Raw genomic sequence first — 25,570 nt, forward strand, 5'->3', positions numbered from 1 at the left:
GACCTAAAGGTCTTATCTCTTTCAAACACATCATGCCTTGAGTAGAAGTGAGCACTAGATTTTGGTTGAATTAGTGTGGCCAAGTAGAAGTCACTTGTCAATAGAAGTATATTTATATGATATGTTCTTTGAGCCCTTCTGTACTTACTGACCAAATACACAATCCAATTTCTGCAAATGATCTCTTTGTGGGAAAGGTGAGCAGCTCAGTTGGTGGAAAGAGCTCTAATTAACAACCACCAAAGGAAGGGTAATGGGATATCACCACTGAAGAAAAGAAAAAAATCAATCAGATTACATCAATTATACCTTATTAGCATTGACTAGAATAGAGTAGGAATTGAGGTATAACTTTCTTCCTTATCCTGGGGTTCCTGTAAGTTTTCCAGATGTTTAAAATGAACTACACGCTTCCCTTCAAGTTATATTTGTTTCTACATGCTGCTCTTCTCCAGCAATCATAGTGCAGCTCCAGGATATTTTTCTTTTCCTTTTTTTTTAGACACAGCTAACCTAGGAATTTATTTTTCTTGAACTATACATGTTTGTAACAGATTTTGTTTTTCAATATGAGGAGGGAGGAGGGAGAATATTTAGGGCTGAAAATCAAATCAAATTAAATTTTCTTTTCTAGTACCAGGAAATCCCTAATTAATCTTTCCAAATATGAGTTACCTTCAGTGGTTCATTCATCAGGCTTAGCTCATAAACCCTACCTAGGGCAAAGGGCATTTATGACAAAGGACACATCACAGAATGTGTTAGCTCCTTGAAAGCAGGGGTTGTGCGTGTGCATGTGTGTATGTGTGTGTGTGTGTGTGTGTGTATGAGAGTGAATGAAGGAAAGAGAATCTAGGACCCTGAGAAGGAAGCTGCATCATTCATTCATTCATTCATTCATTCATTCATTCATTCATTCATTTAGCAAGACTTTGTTAAGCAATTACTAGGCAACGTGGTAATAAAATGACACGAATATATATGGGTGTTTGTTAAGGGAATTGATGAAGAATAGGAGACCAAACTCTTACACTCTTGCTTAAAATTACACTTAGAGTACCACAGGTTAAATTTCCATTCCTAAAAGGATATCTTCTTATAGGGAAGCTAAGATTCCATAGTGGACATTAGGCAGGATTTGAAGTCAAGACCTGAGCTTGAATTCTGTTTGGGACACTTTCACTAACTGTGTGACCCTGGGAAAGTCATTTGACTTTTTCAACCTCAATTTCCTTATCTGAAAAATGGAAATATTGATAACACTTATTTCCCTGAATCTATTTTCATCTAGAGCAAATGGGTTAATGTTTGTAAAGCACTTTGCAACCCTTAAAGTGCTGTGTTGTTGCTATTTAGTCATTACAGTCCTGGCCTACTCTTCATGACTGTATTTAGAATTTTCTTTGTTCTGTATCTTTTTAAATCTTTATACTCTGTCTTAGAATCAATACTAAATTTTGATTCTAAGACAACAAAGTAATAAGGACTAGGTTATTGAAGTTAAGTGACTTTCCCAGGATCATACAGCTAGGAAGTATCTGAGGCCAGATTTGAACCTAGGACCTCCCAACTTCAAGCCTAGCTTTATCCATTGAGCTACCTACCTGCTCCTTTCTTTTAAGATTTTCTTGGCAAAAATACTCGAATGGTTTGTAATTGCCTTTTCCAATCCATTTTATAGATGAGGAAACTGAGACAAACAGGGTTAAATGACTTGCCCGGGGTCACACAGCTAGTATGTGTCTGAGTCTGGATTTCAGTGCAGATCTTCCTGACTATACCTGGCATTCTATCCACTGTGCTACCTTCCTGTCCTAAGAGCTATGTAATAGCTAGTCATTCTTACATGTTTCATCTAAACAAAATATTAATGGGTCATTATCACACCAAAATGAAGCATTTAGAGTGGTTTCTTCCAAGTATTACTAGTCACACATTTTCAGTGTGTTTTGTAGTATATGATGATTTAATTAGTGGATGTCAGGTTCAGACAAGAAAATCATGGTGAACTGCTGAGCAGCATTTTGTTCTTGGGGATAAGAATGTGCAGATGGCTAAGTGTCATATCTGCTGAATACTGTGATTCAGAGGTGGACTGTTGCTTCCTTTTCATATGGCCCATGAACACTTCCTTCATATCTATTTACTTATCTTTACATATCTTTACTGGACTAAAATCCTCAATCATATTTCTTTTTTTTCACTTATTCCACAAACATTTATTAAGTACCTACACTGTGCTAAACACTGGTGGGAATACAGATAAGGAAAAAAACAGTTAGCCCTCTGCCCTCAAGGAACTAACAGTTTAATGGGGCAAGACACACAAAAGGAAGCTGGAATGGGGAGTGGGAACTGGAAACCAGGGGTGTATCTGGCTTGGGGCATCTTGTTCTGTGGAGTTGAGACCAAGAAAGCTGGAGATACAAAGTGGAGCAATTTCTGAAGTCCATGTTCTACCTTCTAAAAAGGAAGACTTTGGTACAGTTCAGTGTTCTGCCTTCCAAAGGCTCAGAAAGTTAGTATAGCATCGAGTATATACAAAATTGAGTTAAATAGCATGTGATGAGCAAATTTCTGGTGATCAGCTTATTCTGGGATGGGCATCTTGTTTCTAAGACTGAGCTGAATTATAGATGCTTCCAGTCTGATAAGAGAAAAAGACACAAATACAGCTGAGGTACAAAATGTGCAGCCTTCTGGATTTGATTTTCAGAGAGCTTTAGAGACCATCCTTTCCCATCTCCTTCCCCTCAATTCATTCACATTTGAAACTCAACCCCCTGCCTAAGCTGCCTTATGGGACAGTACAAACGTGTGTGCTTATGAAATCTAGCCATTTCCAGACCATGTTTTATATGCTGTCCAGTCATCCATCAGGTAACTTGGGGCAACTTGCAAATCTTGTTCCATCCCTGGATATGGCCCAAACTCCCATCTTTCCACCTCTTATTATAAGGCAATAGTAATCAAATCAGAATGATTGTGGCTCCTGGAAAGGGCATGACAGTCCCAGGCTCTCTGATGGTTCTAGTCCCAGTCTGATTCCCCAGACCAGAACTCCCTTCCCTGACTCTCTCCCTCCATAAGTGTTGTTTCTGCATAAGATAATATAAACCTCTGGTGGGTCTCACTTTGGTATTTGTATCCCTAGTGCTTGTCACATAGTAAGTAGGTCCTTGATACATGCTTATTCATTCATTTGTATGTGAGGTATAGGCATGAGAGAAAGCTCTTTGAGAACATGGTTCATGTTTGGGTTGCAGAGAACAATCCATTCTGACTGGAAAACACTGCATGTAGCTGCTTGGCAGGTCTGTTTCCTCTCTGTATGATCACCATCCTATGGCTGCTCATTTCTTTCTTACCTTTGGTAATTCTGGTTCCTTTCACTAGAAAGCTCTCCCTCCTGCTGTTTGCCTGTCTAGACAACAAATGTTGGTCTTTGCCTAGCTAGACAATAAATGTGCTATAAAAGGAAAAGAAAGAGAAGAGGAGAGAGAACGAGTGGGAAATAAAAAGAGAAGGAAAGAGCAGATCATGCAAATTATAAGCCAGAGTGTGTGGCTTAAAACTATGTAATATATTATTAAAAGGGTGGTGAATGAATATTTAGAAAAAAGAAGCCTTGATCAGAGGGAACCAGCATGATTTCAAACAGAACAAACCTTACCAGCCTAATCTCCTTTCCTTTTTTTTAATACTTACTAAAGTGGTAGGTAAGGGGGATGCTGTCTATAAAATTTACTTAGATTTTAGCAAATCATATGATACAGCTTCTCATGCAATTTTTACAGAAAAGATGGAGAGATGTGGACTAGATATTGGTACCTTTAGGCAGCCTCATAAATGTCCAAACAGACATACTCAAAGAGTAGTTATTGATGTGGGTCAACATCACTTAGAAAGGAGGTCAAGAGTGGAGTGCCCTAGGAGTTTGAGCTTGGCCCTGAGACTTCTTTCATTTTTTATCAATATCTTGGATCAGGACATAGAAAGCATGTTTATCAAGTTTACTGATGAATCACAGCTGGGAGAGATAGTTAACAAGCAATATGTCAGTGGTGACCTAAATAAAGGTATCTTGAAAGGTTGAATAAAGTAAGATGAAATTTAGTAGGATTAAATATGAGTCTTATGCTTGAGTAAAAGGAAACTTAGGCTCATAAATAAAACATGGGAGACATGGCTAGATAACAATCTGCCCCAAGATAATCTGGGCAGTAATAGTGGCTTGCAAGTTTAGTATGAGTCAGTGTGATCTAGAGTCTCTAAATTCTAGTATTTTGACTGCATGAAGAGGAACTTAGCATTCACTGTAGGGAAGATGATGGTACTATAGTATGTTGCCTTGATCTGACCAACCTTGTTTTTATATCTAGTTCAGGCCACCACATTTTATCAAGGATGTTGCAAAAGGCAGGAGATGGTACAGTGGATAAAGTGCTGGGCTATGAATCAAGAAGACCTGAATTTAATTCCAGCCTCAGACACTTATTCTGACTCTTGGCAGATCTTTTAATTGCCATATATCTCAGTTTCCTCAACTGTAAAATAAGGATAGTAATAGCACCTTACCTTTCAGTAGACAAATGACTTAATGTACATCTGCCTTAGTTTCTTCATCTGTAGAAGGAGAGTAATGATAGGGTTGTTATGAGGATCAAATGATATAATATTTGCAAAGCATGTAACACAATGCTTGGCATATAGGAGGAACTTCATGAAAGCTTTTTCCCTTACATTAAAATGGAGAGCATTGGGGGAGGTGAACCAGGTTGGTGAAAAGCCTTGAGAATTTGCCATATGAAGATATCTTGGACCTATGGGCATTTAACCTGGAGGAGAGCATATAGTGGGGTATTCTTGTTTTCAAGAATTTGGTAGGTTGTCATAAATATTTTAATAAATGTGAGATTTTTCCAGCTGTTTATTGAGAAATTATAAATATTCCTCATTGAGACATAGTAACATCAACCTGTGGTAATTATAGCGTATAGTAAATTGGCAGACTCCTAGAGGGCAGAAGCAATGGTTAAGATTTTTCAGCGAAACAAATTTTAACTTGATGAAAAGATGCACTTGGAAAAAGTGATATTTAAAAATAGAATGGGCTACTTCTGGAGGTACAGAACCTCCAATTGTAGGTTTCAATTCAAAGATTGAATGACCATTTGTTGTAGATGAAATTCTTTTCTAGAAGGGTTGGACCAGAAGACTTCTTTTGAATCTGTTTTTCTATGAAATCTTGTCTGTGAAGGCTTGTTCAAATCTTCCCTTCTCCATCATTCTCTCTTTTAATTTAGTTTTAATTTTTCTCATTCATTCAATACTTGATTGTTTCCTTCCATTTAAAAATTGATAATCTTTTGTGTTTAAAAAAATATCACTACTGTTTCCCAATATAGTCTTATCATTCAACCCTCCTTTGAAGAGAAAAAAAAAAGACAGTTTAGATCAGAGCTATTGGGAGCTCCCCAAATGTGATAGCCCATATAAATGTCCTGCACTTGTAGATCTCCACCTCTCTACTGAGAGTTATGGATTTCATCCTTTGTCCCCTGGAATCCACAATGTTCATTGCAATTAATCTGAGTTTGTTCCTTTTTAGTATTTCCTTTACATTATTTTAATCATTGCATATTGTATACCTCTTGATTCCATTTCCCCTTCTCTGAATCCCTTTGCATAAATTTTCCCATGTTTTTTCTGAATTCCTAATATTCATCAGTTTTATGGCATAGTGGTGTTCCAAGACATTCATATATCATAATTTGTTTAGCCATTCTTTATGTAACAACTTCTGTGTTCCCAGGATTTTTTATTTTTGCTCCAGAGCAAATGAATATTTTATTATACATGGGGATTTTGTTCCTTTCTGTCATTGACCTCATTGGGTTATATTCCAAGTGGTGGGATGTCTGAGTCAAAGGGTATGAAAAATTTAGTGAATTTTTCTCACATAATTATAAATTGTTTTCTCAAATGATTGGATTAATTTCACAGCCCCCACCTCCGCTCTCTTGGTTTGCTTGATTTTCACAGCTCCTCTAAAAGTGACTAATTCCATTTTTAAAAATTCCTGTTTCAATTTTAATCAGTAGTAAATAGTTTAACATTGAATATTTCTCTAATCCCTTCAAATGCATAATTTGTCGGTGTCCCTAATTAGATTGTAAAGTCTATAGGAGGCAAGAACTGTGTCATAGACTTTTGTCTTTCTCTGCAAGGATATCTAGCAAATGTTTAATGTTTTGTTGTTGGTCAGTTGATTGATTCACTGATTAAGATTTAGAATTGGGAGAGGAAAGAAGACTCTGAAGTTTGAATTGATAAAGGCTCCTTTCTATGTCACTGAAGAAATAAAAGTTATAAGGGAAATCAATAATTAAGGTGAAATTCAGTATAACTTTACGATACTTTAATAAATATAAGCTAAATTTTTTTGGTGTTTTTCATAGGAATGATAAATAGTCCACATTGAGGCACAGTAATGCCAGATTGCAGTAGTGTAAATGAAAAATTTCCTTGATTATTCAAATTCAACAATCATTTATTAAATGCTTACAGTGTATGAGGGACTGTACTAGGCAGGGGGTTACTGAGATAGTGTGTCACAATCCCTGTCCTCAAGGAGCTTCCATTCTTCTGGGAGGGAGACTGGAATATGACCAATATAGAAATAAATATAGTGCAAATTAAGGTGGAATGGGATAAAAATAGAATTCTCTAGCCCTTACTGTTCTTCTGCCTTGAAGTCAATACTTAGCATAGAGTCTAAGACAGAAGGTAAGGTTTTAAAAACAAAAAGCAGAGAAGTTATTTGGTAATATTTGAAAAGATGAGAAAACATTTTGAACCTAGTCTAGCAGTCCAACAGCATTTATTAAATGTTTACTTTATTCCTGATGCTATACTGAAAACTGGTATACAAACGGAAAAATAAACATGGTCCCGTCCCTCAAGGAACTCACATTATAATGATGTCTGGAAGCATTAGGATTAGCAAAGATTTTTGGAGGAAATATTACTTAAGCTCAGTCTTGAAAGAAGAGGCTAAGATGCAGTTAATGCCTCTCCCACTTAGAAATCTTACAATGTATAAAGTGTATTATTTTTACATAGCATGAGGCAAATATCTATTTAAGAGTATCCACATGTAAATTAGACATGCATATTCTCAGTAAAAGTAACAATGAGTAAGAAAAACATTTTCTGGAGACAAAAGTTTTTAGTGATTAGAATTCATGTTTTTCAGAAAGTAAAAGTTTTATTGACACTGCTCCCAACAAACGTGGATCATGGAATTTGAGATTCTCAAAGCTCAGCTGTAGGTAGGTAGGTAGGTAGGTGGATAGAAAACCAGGTCTGGAGTTGGGAGGACCTGGGTTCAAATCTGGACTCAAACTTTCTAGCTGTGTGACCTTGAGCAAGTCACTTAGTCCCATTTGCTTAGCCCTTGCCTTTCTGTCTTAGAATTATTACTAAGACAGAAAATAAAGGTTTAAAATAAGAGAAATCTTATCTCAGCATAGCTTTTCTTTTTCTAGCTTCTTTTTTAAACCCTTACTTTCCATCTTAGAATTAATAATGTGTATATGTTCCAAGACAGAAGAGAGTAGTAAGGGCTAAGGAATGGGAGTTAAGTGACTTGCCCAGGGTCACACAGCTAGGAAGTATCTGAGGTTAGATTTGAACTCAGGACCTCCTATTTCTAGGTCTGGTTCTCAATCTACTGAGCCACCTAACTGCCCTCATTCTAGCATCTTTTAATGATTATATATTTAGACAGCATCATGTTCTTACAGGGTCTTCAGTAAGACCTCATTTATTTAGTGGTCATTTTTTAAAATTTAGCGATTTTATTGTTGACCCTCAGTGACCCAGGACAGCATAACAGATTCAGGAGAATGATTCTTGTTTGAAGCAGTGGCAAAAATAGCTGAAGACAAACAAAGATGTGAAGATGATACTAAATGATGAAAAGCATGATAAAAGGAGCAGGTGAATCCTGGGGACAGCCAAGAGGCTCATTGGATTGAGAGCCATACCTAGAAACAGGAGGTCCTGGGTTAAAATCTGGCCTCAGTTACTTCCTAGCTGTGTGACCCTGGGCAAGTCACTTAATCCCCATTGCCTACCCTTACCACTCTTTTGCTTTAGAACCATATACAGTATTGATTCTGAGAAGGTAAAGGGAAAGAATGAAACAAACAAGAGAGAGATATCTGGAAGAATTGGGTAGAGCAAAGGTTTTATGGAGATGTTACTTAAACTTGAAAGAAGAGGCTAAGAGTTAGGACAAGGAGAAAATAGGGAAGGATAGAAAACTGGATAAGAGAGAGGAGTGTGTGACACATAGGAAGAGTGGAAGGAAAGATTGCTTACTCAGAGGCAGACCTGTCTGCTCTGGGAAAGGAGGTGAAAGAAAGATAAGAATCAGAGATAACTGTAAGCTTCCTGGATGACTAGCCTAAAGGTGACACCAGGTAGCAAGGAATATGGAAATGAGCAGCAGCAGATCCACTGAGCTGGGTTAGGTGTGACTGCTAAAAGTGAGTACCCATGGTGATGAAGACAAAAGAAATAGCAGCTGGGTCAGCAGAGCAGTTCAGTGTCAAGACAAATTGAGTCACATGTCTTTTTAGTAGCCCCAGAAGACTTTGCTGGTACAATCAAATGCAGTGTTTTATTATTCATTTTTATTATTTTTATTCATAATGATTGAGAGACATCTAGAAAAGGCTCCATTATGTTCAGTATATTCTATACTAAGACAAAGAAATGGATAATGTATTTTTAGAAAAAAAATACAAAGCTATTTTATAGAAAAAAAAAGCTTTCATGATTATCAGAGGAGAAAATTATGCATCCAGAATCCACCATCCAACCAACCATTCCATAAAGCTGGGACATTGCTATGCATTTCCTTGGACTTGTTCTCCAGTTAAATCAGATATTTGGTTCTAGGTTGAGTCCATGATATCTCCCTGAACTAGGTTATATGTTTCTTTAGGCTAGTATTCATGTTAACCAATATTTGATATATGTGATAGCAAATCACAAGCTTGATTTTGGGGGTTTGTTTTCTATTACTGAATTGTCTGAATTGACCATTTTTTTCTCATGTTGTATTGATACAGCCAAAGGTATACTCCACATTGGATTGTTGACTCTCCTGTGAGCATCTTCTCCTTTCTTCTGTTTTATCTTGTGACTATACATCTGCATATTTTCCTTTGGGAGGTGGTGTGGTATTCTTGACCAGCACCAATACTGAGAAATTTGTAAGAGGTTAAAAAAAAACAAAAAACTTCACCTTTCCTCAGGTTGCATGGCTGAGAGCTGACACAGTTTGCCACCTGTGCATGATAATGTAGGGTTGGATGCTTCCAAGTACCATCCTAACCTCCTTTAAGCTAACCTTGTCCAATTCAAATCAGCTGGACCCAAATGTGGAAAGTTGGAATTGGCTACAAGGAGCATTTTATTTGGGTTTTCTGGGCCGGGGTCCTCATGGAATGAAAATTATTTTGTACTTTGAGCAACCATCATATCACATTTGGAATTTGCTAAGTTTCATTGCTAACCTCCCACCTTGTTCTACTGGATATTGGAGTAATAATTGCTCTTCCGTGAGTTTTTCCATCTGTACAGAACAGATAGTTTTTTAAATGTGGGAGTTTTCACTGATAGTAAGTGCTATTTGTGGTTATTTTCTCTCCCAAGAGAAGTTAGGCCATATGGTTGAAGACCATAGCTTCAGGTTGTCTTCTTATGTGTCTAAAAGAATAAGCTTTCATAGTATTCATTAAAGAGCAAAATCATGTTAATTCATGGTTTGTTTTCTCTATAGCCTGTTACCTTGCTTCCCTTCTCTCCCACACCTTCCATGTGGCCCTCCCATCAAATTATTCTATAAGGGGCCTAGAGCTGAAATTTTCTGTGCAATATGGAAAAATGTATTGATTTACTCCTTCTGGTATACAATATTACTTTTACTCCAAATGGTATACATTAACAAAGAAATGATCGTATAATTTTTTTTTGCTGTTGATTTCATACTTGCAATTTTTCCCCAAATGAGGGAAATTGGAGGTTTCTCTAAGGTTTAATACTTGCATAAATTGGATTTAGTATAGGGAAATGTCTTTAAATGGTGATATTGAAAGACTGAACCAATGCCTATATTATGGAGAGGCTACAGAAGGTCATATATATACATACATATATATATATATATAGCTATAGTTACATAAAGTTATATTTTAGGGGACAAGATTTTGTCTCTGTGTCTTAAGTTATGTAGTAGTGAACCTAGTAATATAGATTCTCCCCTAAATAATTGAGGTCAGGGGCAGCTTTTTGGCTTAGTGGATAGATAGCCAGGTCTAGAGATAGGAGGTCCTGGGTTCAATTTTGAATTCATAACCTTGGGCATGTCACTTAACCCCAATTGTCTAGCCCTTACTGCTTTTCTACCTTGGAAGTAATATTTGTATTGATTCTAATGCAGAAGGTAAGGGTTTTAAAAAAATTTAGGTCACAATATTTTAGTAGTTTGGGGAAACATTACTAATGGAGATCATAATACCCTAATGAAAAAAAAAATCATACTATGTGCTACTGGGGCTAATTGCAGGAACATTAAGTGCTCCTAATTTCAAAGAGAGAGCCCCATACTTCAGTGAGAAAAATGCCTCTAGAGGAAACTTTGGGCTATAAATTATTGTTTAGAAATTATTTGATCTAATTTTTAACATGGAAACCCCAAGTTCAGTCTCTTCCCTCTCATGAGTAGACTTCCAGCTATGGGATAACAGAGCTAGGAAATTATACTTTTTCAGGTTGCTGGACACATCCATTAGTTTCTTGTGGGCAATTCATTATTTCCTCTTTTTAGAATTTGCTTGAAATTGTTTATTAACTTGGGAAAATGGAATTTCAAAATCTTGCAGCCCAACCTAGTAGGCATCCAGAAGACCCCTGAAAAAGAACTGTGCCTCCCTTTTAGCTGATGCTGTTGCTTTGAAATTTCCTTACTAGCTCTGAAAATTTAGAATTCTGACTGAGGGAAAGAAAGGAAAAGGCAAAGTTGAACATCTTTGACCCATTTGTTTCTGTTCCTTCAGGCTTGTGTTCGGAGACGGTTTCCCTCCCGGATGTGCCACATAGTGAATCAGTGGAAGGAAGCCCTTTCCGTCCTCCATCACATTCTTTCTCCACTGTCTTTGATGAAGACAAACCAATAGCCAGCAGCGGGACATACAACTTGGACTTCGATAATATTGAAGTGGTAGATACTTTTCAGACCTTGGAACCCAACTCCTTAGATGCCAAGAATCGGGACTCCAAAGTGAATGTCCGGAGAAAATCAACAGATTCTGTCCCAGTCTCCAGATCCACTTTGTCCCGATCTCTCAGTTTGCAAGCCAGTGACTTTGATGGTGCTGGTGCTGCCTCTCTGGAAAATAATGAGGCAGTGGCAGTAGCAGCTGATGCATACAGCACGGGTACAACTAGTGCTTCTAGTACCCTTAAGAGAACTAAAAAACCCAGGCCCCCTTCCTTAAAAAAGAAACCGGCCACCAAAAAACCCACAGAAACACCACTGGTCAAAGAAACGCAACAAGACCCAGTGGAAGAGAGTCCTGTTATCAGCGAGGAAAATCCAGTATCTGAAACAAATATTGACTTGAGCAAGATAGAAACTTCAGCACCAGAACTCTCAGAGGAGAGCCCACTGGAGACTACTGTTGGATCAAAATCTGCTTATCCCCTGGACCCTGATATTGCAGAAGGGGATATTCCACCTACCACTGGCAGCACCAAAGTACAGAACTCACCCCCAGTTGGGAAGAAAACATTGCCTCTGGCCACAGCTCCTGAAGCAGTGGAAGTGACCCCATCTGATACTGGAGGGCAGGAGAACTCTCCAGCCAAAGGGCTCTCTGTAAGGCTGGAGTTTGACTATTCTGAAGATAAAGGAAGTTGGGACGACCAGTTGGAAAATCCTCCGCCTCCCAAAAAGATAGGTAAAAAGCCAGTTGCCAAAATGCCACTAAGGAGGCCAAAGACTAAAAAGACAGTGGAAAAACTTGATAATGCTCCTGCCTCACCCACCAAGTCCCCCATTGACCCGAATGAAATCCCTATCTCCAAAGGCTCTTATACCTTTGATATAGATAAATGGGATGATCCTAACTTTAACCCCTTTTCTTCCACTACAAAAATACAAGAGTCTCCCAAACTGCCCCAACAGACCTACAACTTTGATGCTGACATCTGTGATGACTCCATTGACCCATTTAAGTCATCTTCTAAGATCTCTAGCTCCCCTTCTAAGTCCCCAGCTTCTTTTGAGATCCCAGCCAATGCTGTTGAAACCAATGGTGTAGAAGGAGACAGTGTGAACAAGCCTGCAAAGAAAAAGAAGACGCCTCTAAAGACGTAAGTTCAAGGGTACAGTTGTATAAGGATTTCTGAAGGGATAGTGCATATTAGAGTGATTCTCATCCTACTGCCTGGATATATTTATGAAGACTCTTGCCTGGCCTTCAGTCCTTATAGAAATGACATTGGATAGGGAGAATATTTTGTCCAATTCTTTGCAGTAGTTTTGATGGCATTTTCTCAATCATATAAAAGCTGCATATCCAAGAACTACCATCAAGAAGTTCCTTACAGTTTGGATCCCTGAGCTATTATCTTAATAAGTTAGTGTTTTTAATGTTTTATTTTATTTTTTTTGGCTAGAGGCCCAACACTCACCTATATGATAGGAGATGTCATTATTTAGGACAAACACCAAATCCTTTTTAAAAAAAGAAACAGGTCCTCTATGCACTGAGTTCTAGGAGAAAGACTTTCTCTTTGCACGTCTATGTGCAAATTTGTTTCCTGAAATGGCTTAGTAACCAGGAAGTCTGAACAATTTTTTTATTTGTAAAATGCTTGTAACCCTTTTGTAGTGATTCTCTTCTGTCCACAAAATGGGAATCACACTTGAGGAAAAACCGTGGATCTTTGTGTGTTACCAACTCAGTTTTTGAACTTAATCACTCTCTTTGGTTTAGAAGAGAAAAATGTGCCATTTTCCCTTGGACTGCTAGGATTAGCACCAGCACCCACCCTCTTACCCTAAAGTTGTTTGCAATCAAAAGTCTAAAACTCCAATCATCAAATGGAACAAATAAAACTTTAAAGGAGGGAACAATTATTGCCAAATTTTATCAGACCATTAAAAATAACTACTAAAAGTAATGCATTTTAAAATTTAGATGTATGTTCACTACAGTGAGCTCTCTAGACAACCCCTATAAGATTATAAGTTGCAGAGAAGAATGTTATCCTGCATTGGTAGAGTATTATTTATTGTGTAGGAGATAGAGTATTAGATTGGGAGTCAGGAAAACCTGGGTTCAGATCATACCTCAGGTGGTAGTAGCAGGTTCTAGTAGTAATAGTACCACAACCAACATTATTACCATCATCACCACCAGGACTATTACAGCTACCTAGCTAGCTAGAATTTACATATAGCAAAGTATTTTACAAATATTATCTAATATCCTCACAACAATCCTTAAGGGAAGATGTTATTATTCCCAGTTTATAGGTAAGGAAACTGAGGCAAAGATTAAGTGGCTTGCCCACTCATAGCTAGTAAATTAGTTCAGATTTGAATTCAAGTCTTCCCAACTCCCAAGTCTAGTACTATATCCACTGGGCCACCTAACTGCCTAGCAGTATGACCTTAGGCAAATTCCCTCTCTGTGTCTCAGTTTCCTCATCTATAAAATGAGGGGGCTGACTTTGTGGCCTCTATGGTCCTTTCTGTCACTGTATCCAAGATCCCATGAGTTTCCTCTGTCCTTGAAATCACAGTCCCTGTCACTCCCCTTAAAAGGAATTCATGGGTGACATATATTCCAGATTCAGAAGCCAGCTGGCTTCTTAGTAATGGCATTGAATCTAAGTCTAGTGCTGTTATCTGCTTAGAAACCTCGTACTTCTCTATTCGGGGTTCTTGCTTGGAACCTTTAAAGATTTCATAGTTCTTTTGTGTCCGGTCATCATGCTGAGCTGCCATAGAGCAAAGAACAGCTGCTGCCCTCCATCCATCCACTTAGCCATGAATAGGGAACAGGTGGCTAGCTCAGCTTGTGGTCTGAACATGCCCAGAATTTAACATAGAAGGACTCAGAATGTCTCAGGAGGACCGTGTTTAGATCTAGAAGGAGATAGCCTTGAGATCACCCTTAGCAGGAGGCCAGGATCCGACAATCTGGGTCACAGATTATGATGTTTCCTGTCTCTGTTTATCCAAACAGAACATTCCTTAGAGAACCAGAATCACTGGCAGAAGTCCTTATGCCCCAAGCTTCAAATGGAAAGAAGGCATCTTCTTGTTATTTGAAATGCCTGACATCAAATCTCTCTCTTTTTGGAAGGAAGGATGAAAGACAGGGAGTATTTGGTGAGGAAAGGGAAGGATAAAGGATCAATGGAATTGACATATGCTAAAAGAAAATTGATTCTTTGTGCATCAACTTATTATCCCCAGCCCCACTATTGATCTCCTTGAGAGCTCCTGGGCATATATTGCCAAGTCAAACCAGTAAGCATTATTAAGAGTCTGCTATGTACCAGGCACTGGGGCTACCAAGAAAGGCAAAAAAGCAGGCTAAGACAAGATGGAGCTATTCTAAGCAATATTTCACTCTCATTCCCTCCCCCTTATCCCCCACTGCCATGTGCTATTCACTATGTACATGGGGTGGCACTTGATGGCTTGGGAGATGCTGAGCCTTGAAGATCTGCCAAGAAAAACTGGAAGGCTTAAATCAAGACATTCTCAGAGAGTCCACCTCCTCCTACCATCTTGAATGTTTAAGGTTTTTTCAACAGGGTCCACAGTGGATGATGATTTTTTTCCTCTAACACATTAATAATCAAGTGTCTGCAGATTTATCTTTTTTGTCAGTTCCTTCTGTCTGTCTCTCTTTTTCTTTGTCTTCTTTGTCTTAGGATGGTAGAAGATGTGATGTCTGTATGTTCTCTGTTGTAAGTAAACTTAATGGAATCATATTCTTATGCTAAAAAGGGCTTTCCCTCACCCCCCACCTCCCATTCCCATTTCTTTCTGGCTTCTGAGCTCTCTTTGTTTATAATTCATGGCTGTTCCATACATATTTTTGTGGCATGATGGGGAAATATGGGGCATGGGGCTTCATGGTATTGTGAGTCATTTTTTTGATTGTTATGATTAGCACAAGTAAAATTGCTTGCCTGCTTCTTGGGAGTGAAACTTTTTTTCTCCCTACATTCAATGTTTTCATATGAACCCATTCTTTTATTTTTTCTTTCGCATTTTTTCCCTTTCCTCATTGATTGGATGGGTAGAAGATTGCTTTGGTTAATACCGTGACTCAGTTTACAACTATACACCAAGAGTGAAATCCATAGAATTCGATTCACAGCCAGCCCTTGAGTTTGGCTTGCTCTTTCTAATGGGCAGTGTTGAAATGTTTTAGTAATTCCAAACTTGCACAAAATTCTCAGATCCAGAAGTTGCTAAGCCCTTAGGCCAGAAATCTTTATTTTTTTCTTTCTTTTTAACTATGGTGTACACGGATGTTAAAGCAATCCACAGCCCTTCATACATTCCCCCTCCTTGTCCTCGAAGACATTGATGGGCTGTCAGTTGGAATGCACCCCTGGCATCCATGTATGGTTGCTCTAAGCTTTGATGAAAGCAGAGCTGATCAACTCTAAGCTGTTGCTGCTATGCCCTGGCCCACAGAGCTCTATCAAATGGCTCAGGTGTGGATAAGAGGGAGGTAGCTTCTTTTTCTTCTTTTCCTTAATAATGAAAACCAGCATGATATTAAACAAGTATCTGGCAAGGCCCATGCAAGGCCCTAGGGAAGGATACTTGCTTTATCTGGGTCTCTTCTGCAAAGGAGACTTTATTGATCCTTCAGAAGCACTTTTAAGATATAAAAATATATACTCAATATGTATATTTTTATGCCTTAAAACTATCTATGCAGACTTTTCAATTGACTACTCTCAGAGAAAGTGCTTTTTGCTTTAATGTTTTATTTTTTAATATAAAAATGCCATTATTGGAATATTTTGGTTGAAAGAAAGTGAAGAATTTGATTGCCAGAAGTTATACTGAAGAAGAGGTGGGAGACTTAAAAAGAGGTTACAATGAGCATAGCAGTCAATCCCTCATGTAATCACAGCTCAACCCTTGGGGATATATAAAAATGTTTCTTATGGCTGTGGTGCAGAATATGAAAATGGATTCTATACTTACCTAAAAATGATCTGGTCTATTTACCCAAGCTATTGTATATTCATATGTTATACTCTACTTCCTGGGCTCTTATATGTATCCATCTCTCACTTGTCTGAGACATAAAATGTTGGGCTTCCCTTCCTCCGAGGCTTACATGATACCTGTCGTATAGCAGGAGTTTGGTAAATGAGGGACTCCCATACTTCAAGATTCTCAGTAATTGAATTGATAGGAAATCCAGAATCTGAAACTATCCCTGGTAGAGACTGCTATGGGATCTTGGGAAGCCATCTAGTACATCTTGTTACCTTTTGTCAAGGTCAGTAGTGTGTTGGTAAATGTTCAACAGCTTATTATCCAAAAGAATAAATAAATACATATATAAGCATGGTACACTTTCAAGTTTAATCTGCATCGTTAACATTTTCCTTATTACTTTATTCAGTCAAGACAGTTAATGAAACAATAAACCAAACCCTGATTTATGGTGCTTACTGAGTGCCAAAGTGTAAATGGTCACACTGAAAATGTACCAATTGCTTCTTACAAGCTGGTATGATCAAACTCTAGTATACCTATCACAAGCCATCCAGGAGAAATGAGACTGTATATATGTGCATGTACATACACACACATGTACATAAGTATGGACAGACAGACAGATAGATAGTTCTTAAAAATAAGGAGATGCTTTAAATAGCCTTTAGAAGCCCTTGTTGACCCTCACGTTTTTGTGGCAGGCTACTACCAGTCTGGGAATCTGGTTGTGAGTTCTACTTCAGCTGACTAACTATTAAACAAGTACAATAACATCTGCTTTGTAGGTATATTGTAAAGTCAAGTGAGGTAATATTTGAGCAGTATATTATGGCCCTTCCACTAAAGGGAAAATATTTTTAGAGACAAGGAGTCCATTGATTTTCTCTTTACTAGGTCCAATGTTCTTTTATTAGACAAATACAATTAATTGGCTAAAAGACTGGTTTTTTTGAAAGTATGGTATAGTTCTAGCCTAAATCAGCTTCACTTTCTGGATTCCTTCTCCAAAATGGCATCCCTTTGTTATAGACATGGCTTTCTTTTACTTTTTCTTGGGGGCAAATTAGTAGTAGTTGCTAAAAAAGAGAATTTATTTTCAGTAAGGTTGTATTTCAATAATGCTGGTGTGGTGCACATGGGAGTATGGAGCAGGATGGGCTAGCAGGAATGGCGGTGGTAGTCCCCTTTGTATCACATTGGGGTCCCCTATGCCTCTGTTTGTTGTATTTACATTTTAAATTTTATTTTCAGTGATACATTTAGGGTGAAAAAGTCGCCAAAACGGTCTCCTCTGTCTGATCCACCTTCACAGGTATATAATATTTTTTCTCATATTTACAATTTTATTGCTTATATGGGGTTTCATTCTGAAAAGAATATTTCCAGTCCCTTAAAGTGAGGTCAGGGTAAATTTTCCACTCATTATAGATCAGTTTCTAGTGGGGTGGCAGCATGGAGGTGTTAGTGAAAAGACCCAGAGTTCTCTTTCTCCTCTCTGGGCCAAAACAAGGGATTAATACTTTCCCTGTGTATTTCACAAGGTTGTCGTGAGATTTAAATAAATAATAGATGTGCAAGTGTTTTGTAAAAATTATAATGGGCAAAGGCTTGCATGGAGCATTTGGACTGTTATTGTGAGGAGCTAAAGAAAGCAAGTTTTACTCTGCCTGCTTTGAGTCATTCTTCAGTGACAGAATCACAGTCTTTACAAAGGAAGGAACCTCAGAGGCCATCTAATCCCACCCATTATCCCCTCTACCATCTTCCTGATGTGGTCATCAAGCCTGTACTTATTATAGACTTCCAGGAAAAGAGTAACCCACTGCTTGGCTCAAGGCCACTCATTCTCCTTTTTGGGTATTTTCATTATTAAGGAGATTTTCTTTATATTGAACCAAGATTTGCTTCTTTGCCAGTTAGCTGCCATATTCTATGGATTCACTTCCATTCCTTGATTTATTTTTCTGTTAGCCTCATTTCCTTTAAGCTCTAATTACCTATTTTTTTTCTCAGCTATTTTAATAGTCTCCTGATTGCTCTTCCTGCCTTTAGTCTCTCCCTCCTCTAGGACATGCTTCATCATTGTCAATGTAATCTTTGTAATGCACAAGTCCATCAGCTCCCCTATTCAAAATCCATCCAGGCTACCTGTTGCATAAAGGATACACTATAAACCCCTGTCACATCCAAGGTGTTCCCTATTCCCCTTTTGGATCATTTCCTAAATTTGCCCTGCCTTCTCTGACTTCCAAACATTTTATATATCTATACTCTGGACCTGAAACACATTTCTTTTTACTGTTGAAATTTTTCCTTTCTTCTATTGTCCGGGCCAAATAGGCTATTAAGAATTAGTTCCTGGAGATCTCTTCAATTTCCCAGTCAGAAGAGATCCTTTCATTCCTGAATCTTTCTTGCCTCTTCCGAGTTTCTTCATTTCTGCTCACATTACAACTATTTCTATTTATGTTTCATCCCTTTATTTAGATCCATTCTAATTATGGAAGATCATTCTTTGGGGGAATAAGCAGATAGTTTCAGAAAACCTTAGTTGGACCTCTAGAGGAACAGGTGCAGTTTATTTTATGCCATTCTATTCTGACCAGTTAGTCTTTGAAGTACTTTGAAAATATCTCAGTTGTGAAGGTCAGAGTACAGTGAGAATATGAATGATAATGATCTCCAGTTTGACAACAGTGTCAAACAAATAGAAATAGATCCTTACAGGACCCTCATATTGACTTAGGAAACCCCCAAATTGACATTATTTGTGTGATACTGCATTTTTATTTTTTTTTGTTAAACGTTTCCCAGTTATATTTTAATCTGGTTAGAGAGGTATTGTGTATTTGAACCCTCTGCTCAAAACTCCTAGGGGAATCTCTAGCAAGACTTTAGTTGTACAGATAATCACATTCATTCTTTTTTTAAAAAACCCTTATCTTCTGTCTTAGAATCAGTACTAAGTATTACTTTCAAGGCAAAAGGGCAGTAAAAGCTAGACAATTGGGGTTAAGGTAGGAAATGTCTGAGATTAGATTTGAACCAAGGTCCTCCTGACTCTAGACCTGGCTCTATATCTACTGAGCTACCTACCTGTTCCTCACATTTACACTTGCATCAAAACATATGCCAGTGCTTTGATAGGAAGGCAAAGAAGTAATTTCTCATAGAAATGTGGGAATGTAGCTCATTTTCCAACATGTTAAATAGTTTTCTTCATTTGAGTTTCTATCTTCTCCTGATGATTATATTCTCAATATATTTTTGTAAGTCCTCTTAGATCTCTAAGGTATCATGGGATAGAGGGGGAGAGCCCTAGATTTAGCAGCAGATGACCTGAGTTTGAATCCTACCCCTCCCCTGAACTCTTTATAGGACTCTTTATAGGGCAAATCACAGCTTTTCTCTGCCTCTATTTTCTCATTTGTCCAATGAGGGAGTTGTATCAGAAGGTCCCTCCAGGTCTCAATCTATGATTTACCATTGTCTTTTTGTATTTGCTTTTAACAGTAATGGTAAATTGCTACCTTACAAGTATATAATATATATATAAAAGTATGTTTTATATATATTATATCATATACATGTGATATGATTATATAGTATGATTTAATTACATATAATATTGTATACATATATAATAAGGTATTATTTGGGTTTTCTTATGGGTAATTGGAAAAAAAAGCAAATTCTATCTCCACAAAGCCAGGAAAACTACTTTCAAAGTTGTAAAATATCCTTAAGTAGTTTTCTGATATTTCTCAACAATTGGTGACTTCAAATTACAATGATATGGAGTGTATTTACTTTACCAAAAGAGTGACCCTTAAACAAAATTTATATTCTGAAAAAGCTGGTGGGAAAATTGGGGGAAAGGACTAGCATGCCACAAAGGGATTCAGGCCAAAGCTCTGGGTTGGAAAGGACATTCTTGACTGGAAAATAGAATGAATTAAAAACAATAATGACTTGCACCTTGCAGGATCCTACTCCACTGCCTACACCAGAAACACCTCCAGTGATCTCTACTGTGGTCCATGCAACAGATGAAGAAAAACTAGCCGTGACTAATCAGAAATGGACTTGTATGACAGTGGAGCTAGAAGCTGACAAGCAGGATTACCCTCAGCCCTCTGACCTGTCAACTTTTGTAAATGAGACCAAATTCAGTTCTCCCACAGAGGGTAAGCAAATTAATGGCCATTCGGACCCCAACCCAGGCCTGGAAAAACTTGCTTCTAGAGAGCAAGAGGCAATGAAGGACCATAAAGAAAAGCAGAAGCCAGGTAATGTGGGCTGCCAGTTCACATGTTCTTTTTAAGCCCTGGAGATGAAAGCTGCACTTTGATTTAATGTGTGGCTTTTTTTCCCCCCTTAAGCTGTAACTGCTATATTCCACCATTGCTGGTGGGTCCTGGCACCTGATATGAGCTTTGCTTCTCTTTGCCTGCATTGCTGGTGATTGTGAAGGGCTCAGCCCAGAAGGGTCAAGTCCTCTGGGGCCAGGCTGGCAGTGTTGCTGAGCTTCCTGATGCCTCCTAATGACCCCCATAGCTGCTGACATGTGTGAGCTAAGGAGGTTGAAATTATCTGGTCAGTCATCGTGATTGAAAACCTACACCAGCAATGAATATAAACATATTTGCTAATGATGGAGGGAGTCTTTTGAAAATGGAATCACTGACTCTAAGCTTCTTTACTTTCTAGCTTCCTCTTCAGTTCCTAGATTTCATTATAAGAAAAGCAAATTTCAGGAGAGCTTGGCATATGAATAAAGTATGCCAAAAGGAATCAAAGTATTTTATATAACCAATCAGAGGCAGTGATTTTTGAAATTCAGGAGAATTACATACTAGGACAACTAGTTGTGGTGTAATTATGAGGAAGTATCTTAATTAATTTCTCTGAGACTTATCTTCCTTACCCATATAACAGGAATAGTAATGCATATCCTGAGATATAGCCTAGTGCAGTGGTTCCCAAACTTTTTTGGCCTACCACCCCCTTTCCAGAAAAAAAATATTACTTAGCCCCCTGGAAATTAATATTTTAAAATTTTTAATAGCAATTAATAGGAAAGATAAATGCACCTGTGGCCATCACCCCTTCCCTGGATCGCTGCAGCACCCACCAGGGGGCAGTGGCGCCCACTTTGGAAATCACTGATCTACTGGATAGGGAGCCAGCCCAGAAATCCTGGGTTTCTCTCCTCATCTAACCCTATAACTACAGTCAAGTTACTTAAACTCAGTACCTCACATAACTCTCTTAAGATGGAAAGTAGTTTCTGATCTGTATCAAAGAAGAGAGTTTCCAAGTGAAGGTTCCTTCTTTTAGTGAAATTACACCTTCTAGCTCTTTTCCCAGCCCTTAGCACAGTGCCTAACACATAGCAGGCACTTAATGAATGCTTCTAGATGTATGTATGCTTTTGTATTTTGGGGTGGATGGGGGGTGGAAATCAAAGAACATGAAATATGTGAAAAATGCTAAACCAATAGAAGGTATTACCATTATTCTCTTAAAGAATATCATTGCTACACTAAAGTTTAAAGGCCAAGATTTGGCCGTTAGAATAAAAGATTTGCCAAGTCTGACCAAGATGGAAAGTATTTGAATACAATCTTAGTAATATATAGATTGTGTCTGCTGTTGTTTGAGACCTAGACTAGCTTAGTAGGCTGACTATGGAGTGATGAATTCTTTGACCACAGCAACCTAGTTCTAGTTTCTACTTGAAAGCTAGACCTGCAACTAGCAATTTTGGTACCTGGACCTTGTTGCATGAATACATACTAAAATCAATTTTTATTTTCATGATATGAAAAATAATAAAAGGAGTAAGGCAAAATTCATTCGGGTAGGTAGGGGGTTAGCTATTTGATTGACTTTTTAGGCTACTAAGGGAGTACGTTGTTCACTCATTTCAGTGGTTTGTGACTCTTTGAGACCCCATTTGGGGTTTTCTTGGCAAAGATGGTTTGCCTTTTCCTTCTCCAGTTCATTTTACAGATGAGAAAAATGAGGAAAACAGGGTGAAGTGACTTGCCTAGGATCACACAGCTAGTGCTTGAACTTGGATTTGAACTTCCTTGACTCCAGTTCTAGCACGCTCTCTACTGTGACATCTGACCACCTGCTAAGAGTATGTCCATGTTAAATTTTTGTCTCTTCAAAATTCAGTTCCCTGAGATGAAGCTGCAGTCATACCAGTCTAAGCAGGACTTTTCAGAAATCTGTTAAGATGTAACTAATTACTCTTAAAGAAGCTTTACCCAAGTCTTTACTGGCTAACTGACTCTTTTACCCCTGATTTTTTTTAAGGGGAAATGGAACAAGCATTTATTAAGTAGCTACTGTGTGCTAGGCAAGATCACAATATTACTTAATTTCTAACAAAGTAGAATGGTAACATACTTTTCTGGATGGTTTTAACTTCTCATTATCGCACAAGAATTGTCCCAGTAGTAATGTTTGGTTTGAAAGTGATTTCAAAATCCATCTGGAAATTACTGCTAGGAAGTACACAGCTTTATTGTTAGAAAAGTGCTTTTTAAACCTTATAGCAATACAGAAAACATGAATTTGTATTTGGTTTGAAGGCATTCCTTCCAATTCTCTTGCTAATAATAGAAAGAGTACCAAGATCCTAATTAAATGCTAATGACCATACCATGCTCATGTGCTGAGTGGTGTGATGTTCCAGAAAATCTAGATAACAGTAATTATATCACACAATGCTTCCTCTTGAGATTACTTAAATAACTGGGCTTTCCCTTGGTAGTTTGGTTTGTACTTTGGGAAATCTCTGAATTATACAAAAGAATTTCCTCTGTGAGTCACTTAACACATTTCTCTGTACTTGTGTGAATATCTCTGAAAGCTGCCTTTATGGGGCTTGACAAAGAGCAGACTGCCCAGATTTTGTCTCTTTGGGCTCTCATTTGGTTTGGAACTTTATATAACAGTGGTGGAATGTCTTTCCCTTGTTTATTTTGGTGGTTGCTGAGAGGGAACTGACTCCCTCTTTATTTACTACATCCAGATTTGGACTACATCATCAACAAAGCACCATCTTCTTCCACAGTTGAAGGAAAGAGTTTACTGCCAACTCCGTAGATTAGCTTCATTTTTAGCAGATGGAGAGCACTTGGCCAGTTGAAGTTAGATGTCAGGGCAGAGGACAGCCTTTTAATCTCAGGAACAAAGGATGCTGTCATGTCACCAGGTATACATGGCTATTTTGATATTTTTAACAGTACTTGTTTTCTGGTGGTTAATTATTTCCTGGGGTTTGCTATATTGTAAGCATTCTCAGCCTTTCAGACAAACAAATAGGGAAAAGGATTTCACTATCATCTTCCTTCTTCTGCTGTTGCAACCAAGTTTTAGCAGGCCTGCAACCTAATCCTGATATGGGTTTTATGTTTGAGTTTTATCAGCTGGAATTTATATATACACCTATTTTAAATGGGGCAGGGGAGCCTCCTGATAGGTTTCAGGATAGTAGAATTAGAACTGAAGAAGTTATTCAACTGTGGCTGCTGAAGCTCATCTCCACCTCCCAACATTTTACTAAACTCACTCACATTGTGTCCAGTGTGACATTTATCTTTAATAGCATCAACAACGACAAATACTCCCAATCTCTCCCAATATGTAAATGTTTTTTTTGGGCAGTACAGTTGAAAGTAATTCTTTTAAAAGATTGTGGAGTGTTATTATATAGTGAATAAATTGGTGGTCTTTTGTAATTTGCTTTCTGAATGAACATAGTTGCAACTTTAGGACATGATAGAGGACATAAAAAGGATGCTGTATTTACAATCAGAGATCGTATATCCCAGACCTTCAATAAAACAAGAAGTTTTTGCATTTGAAGAAAGTCAGGTTCCTCAGCACCCCACCATGCTTGAGTCCTCATTCAGTGTGATCTTAGAGTTGAACTAATGTTTGACATGGTCCCTCTCCTCTTTGATGACTATGGAGGGAGAACAGAGGGGAGTGCTGCTAAGATATGAATCCAAGTCAATTGAGATATTTGCCACTAAGATGTGAACACCAAGTCACTTGAGATATTTCCTCCAGGTCAAGGAAAGAGCATTGCTAAACAGAAGAGCCGCCTCATCTTCCAGCTCATATTCTTAGAATCTTAATTTGGCTCATCATTTCATCAAACACTTACCTACTAAGACTACTATGTACAAAGCATTTTGGACATGGATGTTATCACTGTTTTAAAATCATAAGTAGGAGATCTAAGATAGCTATTTTTCTGAAATGAGTCATAGATTCACAAATGCTTTTGATCCAGGGAGAAGTCCAGTCATACCTAGGATGGATGCTCATGTATAAAACTAGGCTTCCTCTTGGCTGATTCAGCACATTATGGATATCTTTGTTTATTCCTTACTCTAACTGCCTTAGTTTTGAGCTGCGATTTCCCATGTTGTAGAGGAAACAGATGAAATTGGGCAGTTGTACAGGAGAAATAAACCAGATGAGAGATCTGAAACTTGGCACAGGTCCACTGCCTAGATTAGATGATAGATGGAAGCATGCTGAATATAAGTCTTTTGGAAAACACTTTTTTTTTCTTTTTTTTTGGTCACATTTAGCATGCATACTTTAGCTGTTGTGAGAAATGCTGGATTATTGCTTTTGAATAATTAAAGGTCTTGTATTGCCAGTCATACTAACAGTATCATGAGGATGGGCACAGGCTGATTCATTCATTCTGTCTACTACCTTATAAGAAAAGTGCTCATATAACAAACTTTTGTACCTTATGTATTAGAGAAACCTTAGTCCTGAATTACAATGAATTTTGCTTATGACATTTTTCTAATTTACTGGCACCATAATGTATGTATGTTTATTATAGTGTCACAGAATAATAAAGAGTAAATGATTTTTCCCTAAGTAACTCAACAAAAAATAGAAATTATTAATGTTTAAGGTTCTCAGGAAGAAAAAAGTTGTTTTTAGAGGCCATTATTTCATAAAATCATCTTTATCTTCAGGAGGAAGTAGTTCCTTGGAGCAAAAAGAATTTGTCTTGCCACAAAAGACAGGGAGGGGATCCTAAGAAATTGCTAATACCTTTTCAATTCTTAATTCATTGACTCTTTGTAACACACAAGAGAAAAATCTAATATGAAAAATTGCATTAAGTAATATTTTATCTTGAAAATTATATTCTAAAGGACTAATAACAAT

At 37.8% G+C, this 25,570-nt stretch overlaps 1 protein-coding gene across 4 annotated transcripts in view; it reads left to right on the plus strand.

Moving 5' to 3' along the window:
- TACC2 (transforming acidic coiled-coil containing protein 2) overlaps positions 1-25,570 on the plus strand; it is a 213,406-nt gene that overhangs the window by 151,420 nt on the left and 36,416 nt on the right. For 2 of the 4 annotated variants that reach the window (XM_044665637.1, XM_044665638.1), the window contains exons 6-8: positions 11,133-12,450; positions 17,600-17,660; positions 20,334-20,535. In XM_044665637.1, the coding sequence (XP_044521572.1) occupies positions 11,133-12,450; positions 17,600-17,660; positions 20,334-20,535 (1,581 nt within the window). Of the gene's footprint in view, positions 1-11,132; positions 12,451-17,599; positions 17,661-20,333; positions 20,638-25,570 lie in introns of all 4 variants that reach the window. The other 2 variants (XM_044665639.1, XM_044665636.1) reach the window with 2 other exon arrangements.

This window comes from Gracilinanus agilis, chromosome 2, assembly GCF_016433145.1.
Source record: "Gracilinanus agilis isolate LMUSP501 chromosome 2, AgileGrace, whole genome shotgun sequence".
Lineage (NCBI taxonomy): Eukaryota > Metazoa > Chordata > Mammalia > Didelphimorphia > Didelphidae > Gracilinanus > Gracilinanus agilis.